The 11,593-nt window shown below is 34.8% G+C and overlaps 1 protein-coding gene across 18 annotated transcripts in view; it reads left to right on the top strand.

The window, feature by feature from the left end:
- The first annotated feature begins 9,270 nt into the window (after positions 1-9,270).
- LOC106055108 (collagen alpha-1(XXIII) chain-like) overlaps positions 9,271-11,593 on the top strand; it is a 178,040-nt gene continuing 175,717 nt past the window's right edge. For 8 of the 18 annotated variants that reach the window (XM_056021312.1, XM_056021307.1, XM_056021309.1 and 5 more), the window contains exons 1-2: positions 9,272-9,613; positions 10,593-11,165. In XM_056021312.1, the coding sequence (XP_055877287.1) occupies positions 10,680-11,165 (486 nt within the window). In that variant the 5' untranslated portion in view covers positions 9,272-9,613; positions 10,593-10,679. Of the gene's footprint in view, positions 9,614-10,592; positions 11,166-11,593 lie in introns of all 18 variants that reach the window. The other 10 variants (XM_056021300.1, XM_056021313.1, XM_056021305.1 and 7 more) reach the window with 3 other exon arrangements.

The raw sequence follows: 11,593 nt of genomic DNA, 5'->3' as shown, positions 1-11,593 counted from the left end.
GGGGGGGGGGGTTGGGGGGGTGGATTTTTTTTCTCCCCCCCCCCCCCTCTCTCGCGAATTTTTTTTTGTATATGTATTTATATGTGTATATGTGTGTGTACATAATCTTTATAACATTCTGACCCTTCATTCTTTCGGAAGACTTTTATTGTGCCCTAGAATAGGTTCTTCCATGAGTTAGTGGAAAAATTGTAGATTCCCCGCCATTATTAGCAATGGGGACTGGGGGAGTGCTAGGAGCTAAGTTCTATTTCAAAAACCTAATGTGCTATTCTTACTGACTTAGACCCTCCGCGCCGTTCGGCGCATTTGCCGTCAAGCTGTTTCCATAAAATTGTAGACTCCCCGACATTTCTAGCAAGGGGGTCTAGGGGAGCGCTAGGAGCTCCCCCAGCGCGGGGCGAAGCCCCGCCGCCAAGCACTATTTCTGGTATTGAAAGCCAACAAAATGCATATTCTGGGGTATCTACAATGCATTTTTCTGCTATTAAAAAGTTTTATTTCAAAAACCTAATGTGCTATTCTTACTGACTTAGACCCTCCCGCGCCGTTCGACGCATTTGCCGTCAAGCTGTTTCCATAAAAATCTGTCACTGGTAATGTCTAAAGCCTCTTCCCACCTGCCATGAGGACCTCCATGAATGAGTGGCGAGTGAATGAGTGGCGTCAAGTTGTACTAGGATATCATTGCAACTCTTCTTTTGCGTAATTCATTTTGTCGAAGAACATGTCCCGCAAACCTCATGCGTCGCTCTCTCAAAAGGGGTCGACTCCCAGTTCGGCATGGAATTTCCTTGAATTAGACCCGATCTCTATAACTGACTCCTAAAATCTGTCTTAGCCATCTTTGTTGAGCCACATTTAGTGTTTTTCAATTTCGGCAGATGACTATTCACTGCAGTTTATTAATGGAGCCCTGCCACTGGTAAAAATGTGTAACCTCTCTTGAATACGCTCTTGGAATTAGGTGACTGTAGTTTGCTTTAGATTTTATATCGAAAAGAGAAGTTTTATCGTCAAAATCATCTGTTGGGGGTTTTCCACCTCAAAATGCTCTGTAGGGGGATCTTAAACTCAAAACCATCTGGAGGGGTTTTAAACTTTAAAAAAAAAAGCCATCTGTAGAAGAGGGGTTTAAACTCAAAACCCCCGATTGGATTGGCTACGCTCAAATAATTTTAGTGTGTAATTTGCTTTTTTTTTATATTGAAGAGGTATTTTTAGCATCAAACCCCTCTGAATGGGGGTTTAAACTTAAAACCCCTTTTGGCAACGCTCATAGCTTTTTGAGTGCGTAATTTGCTTTTTTTCTTACACTGAAGATGTATTTTTTAGCCTCAAACCCCCATGGCGGGGGGTTAAACTCAAAACCCCTTTGGCTACGCTCATAACATTTTGAGTGCGTAATTAGCTTTTTTTTTTATGTTGAAGAGGGGGTTTATCGTAAATTTTAGAATGGGGTTTTAAAATCAAAATCTTCCTTAACTGTGCTCTTGGAATTTGGGGATTTTCGTTTGCATTTTTTGGGTTTTGTTTTATAGAAGAGGAGGAGTAAACATAAAAAAAACCCAGGTAGGGGGTTTAGAATTCAAAACCCCTGGTAGGGGGTTTTAAATTCAAAACCCCTGGTAGGGGGTTTTTAAACTCGTACCTCTCTGGTAGGGGTTTTAAACTCGAATCCCCCTGGTAGGGGTTTTTAAACTCGAACCCCCCTGGTAGGGGGTTTTAAACTCAAAACCCCCTGGTTGGGGGTTTTAAACTCAAACCCCTTTCTTTGTGCTGGGGCAAGTGATGGTTTAGTATTAAAATCTCAACTAAAATAAACAAAATCAAAGCAAAAAATCAGTCACTTAATTCCGATTCCCCCCCTTCGGGGGGGGGGGGATTTCATTTCGGGGGGGGGGGGGTTGAACCCCAAGAACCCCCCCTGGCTACGCCCATGATAGGAGGGAAAGAAAAAAAATCGCAGAAAAAAATCCTGGCTACACCCATGTCCTGTTATAAAAGTTTGTTGCTGTATGTTTTTTTTTTTTAGCAAAGCTCAAGTCACTGAATGACACGCATGACTAGATAGACATGGATACACGTAGGACGTCAATATATTCTCTTTTGAAGTAACGTCTGTACTTTATAAGATGTATTACATTGGCTGTGCAAGGGTTTACTACATGACTTGGCAGCAGACATCTAGACCTATAGAAATTCATAATTGCCAAAGATTGTTTCAACTCATATAGGTACTTCGATAAAAATTTCAAAATGATCACAATGCAATGGAACCTATTTGTTTAGATAGAGCTTGAGAAATGCTTTCCAATGATACCAATTTTATATTGCTGAGTTAATTGTGAGGGAAGTTATTAAATTTTTAGTGGCCAAAAATTAGCCTTCTTTGTAAAGCAAAAAAAAAAAAATCTGTGACAGAAACAACTGACAGTTGAACTTTAATTAACTGTATTATAAAAAGTCTTAAAGATATGGGGTTGAAACTTCACACTCTTTTTCATTAACCTGTATTCTGTTAAAACAAATTTAAAAAATAAGACCAAGCAATAAAATCTTTGAAAAAAAGGTGAATTAATATATAAAAAAAAGCATTCGACGAAAAATAAAAATATATGTGATTTTGTCATCATATGAGCCCAAAAATCACAAATAAAACAAATCACAGATCTGTAGTGTGTTTTATTTTGTTTAATTATAATTCTACTGTATTTAAATAGCTATTTATATGCATCAGATAGATAATTTTTATAAATTATAAATGAAAATAGCACTGCGCAGAAAAATATTTGCTAAAATTTAATCACTATAAGTTTAATAAATTTCATACAGTTTAAACCTTTTTGTAGAGCACTGGCAATTAATCATTTTAAAATGCCTGAATTTAAATGCTTTAAAAATTAGATTGTAAATGAAAAATTTCTTGCATCGGACAAAAAATAAAAAATAAACCTTGCGATTTATTTAGAAGTTATTAAAAGATTTTTTACTTAAATTTGTATGCAGTAATAGCTCATCATTTTAAAAATATAATGTACTCATTTATTAACTATTAATTTACATGTATACCAATAGAAAAAAAACAACACACGGAAAAAAATAATTAATTAATAGTTCCCAGAGCTAAAAATATGAAAAAAAAATTATTTAATATTAATATTATTATTTTAAAATATTTATTTTTACTTTAAAATTTGCACATTACAAAGTCATTATAATAAAGATACATTCCCTCTCCATAATCTAGCATTTTAACATTATAAAAGTTAATCTAAATGAAAAATTCCTATGTGTGCTTCTAAAAATAGGACGTGATAGATAGAAATTGACCATTTCCAGTAAATCACAGTGTTGGTTGTTACTAAAAAAAGATTTTAACCAACTTTGAAAATTAATATCTAAAGAGTGCGCCAAGCTACAAAGTTCAAACTTAGCACACAGATATATATATATATATATATATATATATATATATGTTAACATGCTAAATTCAATAGAATTAGTGAGATTGATGTAACTATAAACACTTTTATTTTATTTAAAAAATAAAATTTTACCCTTCTTTGTTAATTTTAATATCAAATATCTTTAAAGTGCCCCAAGAGAATCTAATGAAATTTGAAATATACACATTTCATAATATGATAAATTATTGTAGCAAACAGCATTGTTGTAACTTTTATAGGGAAAAAGTTGTAAAAATGTCAACTTTCACATAAACTTTTGTTAAGAAAAATTTAACAGATTGCCTTCAAAAGCATATGTGTTGAAGTGTAAGGAGGAGGCCAATAATCTTCATGTTTGATATGACATATAGAACAGAAATCCAAGTCATTTGCCAATACTATAAACCAATTGAAAGATACATTTCTAAGTTTTTAGTTATAATTTTATTTAATAGTACACGTCTAAGCAGGGCCGTATTTAAGAGAGGGAGGCGGGGCTACAGCCCCGGGGGCCTAAACAAAAGAGATAAAAAATATATCCGAATTTCGACGGGTCATAAGCTAGAAGTTGTTTTTTTTCTAAAATGTCTTGATTGTAGCTGCTCGGAATAAGTAAATATAGCTCCAGTTTTACGACAGTGCGTCTACCAATGGCACTACCCTCCACAAACTAAAAAATATGCACTTTTAAAACTATTAATTTTTTTTTTTTTTTAAAAGGAAAGTGAGAATAAATTTACAAGAGCTCTATCCAGTGGCGTCACTAGGGTCGGTGTCACCCGAGCGGCCCGCAACCCAAGTGAGGCCACTGAGTCTTTCTTTTTCTTCTAAAAGATAACATGCTTTTAGATATAATCAGTCATTAAAGCTTTCGAAAAATTGCACGAGACTCCACATGCCAAAATAAGACCCTAGGACTGAATCCTGAGTAAAAAAATCTGCTTAAATGTAATGTACTTTATATTTCATTGCATGAGAATTTTTTTTATACACAAGAAATAGCAAATTAATAATGAATCATAATTTGTATATATTTAACTGAATAATATATATAGCCCTTCATAGTCCATATCCTAAGTCAAAACATAATACAATTAATTGATCTTAAAATATAAGAAATCTATTCAAAATGAAAGCTAAAAGTAAGCACATGTTAGAGAACCTATAGCCAGTAATCCATTTCCACAGCAGAAAACAATTTTTCAAAGGGCAATGAAGCAGAAGTTCTGTCTATATTATCAGTAGAGTCCCTTGCAACATCAGCTCTATTTATTTTTTCCATTTTTATTAAATATTTCATGTACTAATACTTGTTTTATTTATTAAATAATTCTTTTTATTCGTAACATTAGAGTGTCAGATGTTAAACACTCAATTGAAAAAAAAAAATACATTTATGCAGAGATGCCTACATGCCAAAGTAAAAATGTGTATTCCCAGACCTGGAAATGTGTATTTCAATGGGCAAATGTGTATTTTCCTAAATATTAAGAAATATACTCAGGTCTTTCTCATAGACTTTTCTAGAACAAGTAACAATGATTCTGTTCTTGTCACTTTGCAATGATTTTATGATCATAACACCTTTAGTGTGTTCCACATTCTATAATAGCGACAACAGAAAATTCATTCAAAAGAATGGAAATTTTATTACTAGTGAAATTAGACTTAAACCAGATTTAATTGTTTGCTTAGCTGGATCGGTGACAACTAATTCTATAAAAGTAGTTTTGTTTATAGGCAATTTATTTACAGATACAGATAATCCTAATTAGTCACTGAACTTGTTTCTAATATAAAAGCTGGGCTATTGAGTCTGCTGAACAGTTGTAAAATAAAGCTATGAATTCTGGTTTCTGATGCTTGAAGTTGTTTTATAAAACAATCGGATGTGTTGAAGGAAGGCTCAAGGAATCAAGAATTTAATATTTTTTGTCAGCATAATTAAAGCTTTTCTTTTGCAAACACAGCCTTCAATGCCCTAGATTTCATTCTTTGAATTTGGGCCTTCTTAAGTAATGGAACCTAGCTAGTCGCTAGTGACTAAAACTCACTATAACAGTAGCTTTCGATCTACCACAGAAGATACATTCATGCTAAGAGAGAGATTAAGCTCAACTAATGTTTCTTCTACTAAAACCTCTGCCCTTCTCACTTTCACCTCAAAAGAACTCTCTTCTGATTTGGTGGTTTACACAAAATTTGCAGGCAGCTTAATTAGCAGTTGATTGGTTTTTAATGTGCATAGGGCTATTTAAAGGTATTTTAACAATGCCATGGCAATACTTGCTCGAGGCTCTCTGTAAACTTTCGTATGTCCTCAAGCTAAAGGCTCTTGAAGCTGACAGGAAACCCAAATAGAATGTGGTTTGATTTCAGCTGTTCAAATCTCGGCTGCAATTCTGTTGAAGTAATTTATCCTGTAGTCATCATATCCAGGTATGAAGTTTTCCATAGATTTATCATACTGTCTTTTCCATTGACGTTTGGCTGGAAAGATTGCAACAACTTCCATGTTTTTAGCCAATGCCTTTGCTGTCACAAGAATCTGAACAAACTCATCAACTCTCAGTTTCCTTAGCCAAGTCATCTTGTTGTGCGAATCCATTGAAGTGCTCAAATCTACTGTTTCACCTTGCAGTTCTTTGCTTACAAAATTGACTTGGAAGAGCACGCCGTACCATAACACAAGTGACACTAAGACTTTGTACTGCTTCAATGTTTCATTCATTGTTTCTTCTTCTCTTTCAATGAACGCAACTTTAGTCTCTTCAGCTAATTCACCGAGTGCGTCACAAAATTCAGGCCGTTGATAACGAAGCACTTTGACACTATCTATTCTACATTCCCACCTCGTTTAGCACAGAGGTTTTACAGACAGATGGGAAACATGCTTTCTGAGTAGTAACCAACTCTGAGTGGTATAAAGCGCTTGGCTTCCGAACCGAAAAGTCCCGTGTTCGAATTCTGGTGAAGACTGGGATTATGATTTCGGGATCTTTAGTGCGCCTCTTAGCTCCACCCAGATCTAATGGGTACCTGACATAAGTTGGGGGAAAGTAAAGTCTGTCGGTCGTTGTGCTGGCTAACCGTGAGCCACAGAAACAGATGACCTTTTGCATCATCTGCCCTATAGCTCGCATGGTCTAAAAGGGGAACTTTAAACATTATTAACCCAATATAAATTGAAATGAAATGGTAAAGAAGAACAAAATGAAAAGCAAATATTGCTGAAATCCTCCAAAAAGAGATGCAGTAAAATCAACTAATTTCTAAGTTTGGCACAAACAATTCAGGAACGCTGCTGAAACTTTGACGAAGGAACAATTACAACTCCATTTACTCCTGGAGATCATCACACGTTAGACGACGTAAAAACTCGTATCCACAAAGATGCAGACTTAAACCACTAGCGGATCCAGAACTTTGGAAAGGAAAGGGGGGGGGGTGATTTTTTTCAAACCCTAACCCTAACCTCAGTAAAACCTAACCCTTTGCATAAACGCGCATATGAGAATTAAAAAAAAAGAGCAGTGTTTCTCAACCTTCGGCGAAAAAAACAACAACATACGGCAATAGCGTTTTCTTGCATTCTTCACTGCAGAAACGCATTCTCCTGACATCAACAGCTCATTATTCATCCTATGAAAAAGGACCTTTTGAATATTGTTTTACTTGAAAAAAAATCTAATATGAATTTATAGGCCCTTACAACATTGCTAATACAACCGATTTGTTTCTTGAAAAGATAAGATACCCCACAGATTTAGAGTTAGGCTTTAAGGATAGCCGCAGAAAAAAAATTATTCAAAAAATAATATTTAAAAAAAATCTCATTTGTAAGTGATACATTTTGTTCAATATGCGTGTTTGTAACACTGTTTTGTTACAGAAATATAATTCAAAGCTCTAATCAAAAAATTTCGGAAGTGGGAGGAGAAATTAAATGGACCAATTAGATTCCGATCTAAATTTTTTTGCATTTTTAGGATTCAAGCTTAAATTGTGAGTTATAGTCCCAAATTTATTTAACTAGAAAAATATCAGATTGAGTAAAGGTTGGAAAAAGGCGACTAGGAAAAGAATATTTGAGTTGAGAACTCATCTCAATTGTTACTCTTATACTGAAAAATTTCGTATTAATTCTAAATTTTCCAAAACAAAGTCTTTCTTAAAATAATTATGATAAATTCATGTGCAATTACATAAACTCTGTCACCATATTTGACTATTCTGTTTTAAAACGTCATGTTTAGTCTTAATAGGGGAAAGGGCGTTTGAGTGAAAACTATTAATCCTCGCTCCTTTTTATAATTTCTGCTAATGATTGCATTCGGCATTAAAGAATAGGGGGTGGGGCAACTCGATATAAGAATTTAATTTATAGCATAAATAAATTATATTAGTGCGAGCTTCTTTTTAAATTTTGTAATTTCTCAACTAAAATACAAAAAGAAAAAGTATTGGTTTGTCAGATGTGCGGAGGGCAATTGCATGTATCGCCCCTCCACCTTGTATAACAATTTTTACATTTTATATTTACTAATAATCAAATTTGAGATGAGTGTGGTGCGATATAATATTCAAATGGGTTCAAATATCAATATGTAGCTTATATTATATAGATATTCAACTAATTTTGGTCACAATTTATGACTTCTCCATAAAAATGGGACCGCTAAAGTGGGGAGGGCAGTAGATACAATCGCCCCCCCTCTCCCCCGAATCGGCCAGGATATCAGAAGGGGAGAGGCATAATATAAAAATTATATAGTAATCAGTCCGCCCCTGTACACAATTGTTTATTGTACATAAAAACAAACTTGAATCAATTATTTAAAAAAATGTCTATTTGGGGGCGCGATGACTGAGTGGTTAAGCTTTTGGCTTCCAATGCTGGGGTCCTGAATTCGAATCTCGGTGAAGACTGGGATGTTGAATTTTTGAATTTTTAGGGCACCCCTGAGTCCACCCAACTCCAATGAATACCTGACTTTAGTTGGGGAAAAGTAAAAGCGGTCGGTCGTTGTGCTGGCCACATGACACCCTGCTAGTTAATCTGCCCTATAGATCACAAGGTGTGAAAGGGAAACTTTTTTTTTACTTATTTAATTAGTCATTTAATTACTGGTAATTAACTATTTTGTTTGATTCCAACAAGGGAAAATAATACTTCAGTATTAAAAGATATGATTAAATATGTGGGTTTTTCCCCTTTGATCATTTTACTTGTCTCTTCCCCCCCCCCCCCCCCCAACTTCCCATTCTCGGATCAAGTTTTAACTTTCCACACTTATTCATTTTTCCTAACACGAACCAATAAAAAAAAATTATCCATTTTCTCAGTTAATTATCGGTAATTTATTATTTTGTTTGATGTAAAAAAAAAGGGAAATAAATTCGACATTATTGAGACATATAGTTGTAAACTTGAAGTTCTTCCTATTAGGTAACCTTTTTTTTTAAAAAAAAAAAGTATTTTATAATTTGCTAGCCTCCTTTGTCTACGTTTCTTTCTGTTTAACGTCGTTCAGCAATAAAAGTAAGTCGTAATCAGAAGAGACAAATCCACAAACACATTATAGGCTATATATATGTAAATAAAAAACAACACAACCTTGGACTTGTTTTTACTATTATTTAAAAGCTATGTCATGAGTGCTACAAGACATTCTTGTCCAACCATTCAAAGAAATATATGAATGAAAAGTCTTACACAAAACACGCTGTCGCTGTTCACAAAAGTGGGGGAAAAAAAATCCATCCCCGAGTTGCACGGGCGATAGTTTTACGATAGTAAATTAAAGGGCTAGCGAAACGAGCGAGGGAACGCCTCTATACTGGCGTACAGATAGCCGTGGACTGTAGCGTGCTTCCACTGAGCGAAGCATGAAGACAACCCGCCCTAGGTAGAGACAGTCTGTTCATAGAGACGTGGCGTCGTTAGTTCTAATTGAAACTCTGCACCCCAGTGTTGTTGTTTTTTCTTCTCTCGGAATACTTGGCAATAGCCTTCGATAATGGTCTCAAGTGATGGTTGATGGTTTATTTCATCATCTTGCTGAAAACGAACAGGATACGCTATGCCATTTCGTTGACTGTGTAAACAAGAGGATTAGAAATTCCAAGGAGTTTTACAACTATGTATTAATGTGTCATTCAAGGTATTGTGACAATATTTCTGAAAGATTTAGTTCCGTAACAATGTGAATGTTTAGCTACGTATTTAGTAGGCCTTTATTACACAGTCACAGTGTAATCTTATATATGAAGACTTCATAGTAGACCTACAATAATATTTCGTTTTAAATGCTGCCAGCTTTTCCCCTCTGTTATTTCCTTAAACAGTTTGAGTATCTTCAGCTGAATTAATGTTGTGTACTTAAGTCTAGGTCTTCTGTTAACAAAGCTTTTGTGTACATAATCCAATAGTGTAGGTAGATCTATAGGCGTGCGTTGAACTTCGACAACTTCTGAATGATATACACAATACGAAACAGCTAAAAGAATAGGGTGACTAGAGGAATGGCCTGGGATAGCCAATAATCTCTGATTACAAATAATTAGGTCTTGTTATGAAGATTTGTAGTGATATTTATATATATTTATGTACTTTTATTCTTTATTCATTTATATTTAAATTGGTGGGTGAGGGGTTGAAAAAAAATCTTGTCCTAAAACAATCTATTTTGTTTAGAAATAGGCAAGGATTTAAAACAGATATTTTAAGTAGACCCACTGTCACAATATCATATAACAAAAAAAAAAAAAAATAAAATAATTAAAAAACTTAAAAAACAAACAAATGTAATAAAAGGGAAAGAAAATTTACAGCAATACTGTAATCTCAATACTGAAAGATTTATTTTCTTCTTTCTATATCAATCCAAATTAATTTATTACTGCTAATTATTTGATTAATTGGTTAACTTTTTATTGATTCGTGTTTTGTTAAGGACATTAAATAATTGTGCAAAGTTTCAACTTAATCCGAGAATAGGAAGAGGGAGAAATAACGTGTACAAAATTTGTACCAGACAGACAAAAAGACAGACTGACGAAGTGAGTATATATAATGCAATGTAAAAATTAGGAGTTCTTTTCATCAAAAAACGTTTTTGTGATTTTTCTCCATTACTTTAGTTATTACAACTAAAAGCGGGTTTGTTTCAAACCCGACTTTACTGATACAAAATAATACTAGAAAAAAATTGTGATGAATTATGTGATATGGAATCCAATTCACAAAGTGAGCGTGGAGACCTGTTGATTCTGAATGGAAGAGAGGCGACAGTGTCGGAAACGAGGCCGAATGTCGCTCTAATAGCGGGAGAGAACTTCACTACAAGTTCCACGGTTAAAAATCCGGACGTGAATGTGCAAGCCAACACCCGAAAAAGCCGGCACAAAAGAGACAAAGTCAAATCCCAAGACGTAATGGCCAATTACGGGTCTTCCTCTGACACCAAAGTTAACCCCAAAGAGAACGGGCTGTCGCCCAGACCATGCTCAAAGATCCTGCTGTGGATATTTGCTTGTTTCGCTCTGACGTTGGTGTGCCTGGTAACGGCGTTCATCGTTTGGACTCTGGTCTCCTACCAGAGCACGATCTCCAGACTGGAGGCCAGGATACTCAGGCTGGAGGAAGCCCACGAGGATTACCAGCACAAAATAGAGGCGTACGTTCATCGAACTGTGGACGAGATATTGGTCAAGGTAAGTTACAGCTTGTTAAACCATATTTAGGTAGATGCTCAGATGACTAGGGTCCATGGATGTTTTTCAGAAGTTAAATCTGATGACCCGATATCCAGTTGTATGACTGATGTAATCATCTTCTATTTTGAAGTAACGTCTGTAAGATAAGATTCTTCTTTAGATGAAACAAATAATAAAATTCTTATTTACGAAATAAAATAATTACAATCTTCCAGTAGAAATCAGGAAAAGATTGAACACGTTATATATGAAGCAGTCATACGCTTTATAACTCAAATACATTAATGCAGTCACAGACAAACACTTAACATAAACATTGAAACTTATAACTGAGTCGAACCTGATACAAGCTTGTCTCATCTAATTACAGTTTTTGAGACTAAACGTCCAAGTCATCTCCCTCATCTTTCTTTTGAGTTCCTCGT

Source organism: Biomphalaria glabrata, chromosome 2 (assembly GCF_947242115.1).
Source record: "Biomphalaria glabrata chromosome 2, xgBioGlab47.1, whole genome shotgun sequence".
NCBI lineage: Eukaryota > Metazoa > Mollusca > Gastropoda > Planorbidae > Biomphalaria > Biomphalaria glabrata.
Note: the sequence above shows the minus strand (reverse complement) of the source record. Positions and strands in the feature narration are given on the sequence as shown.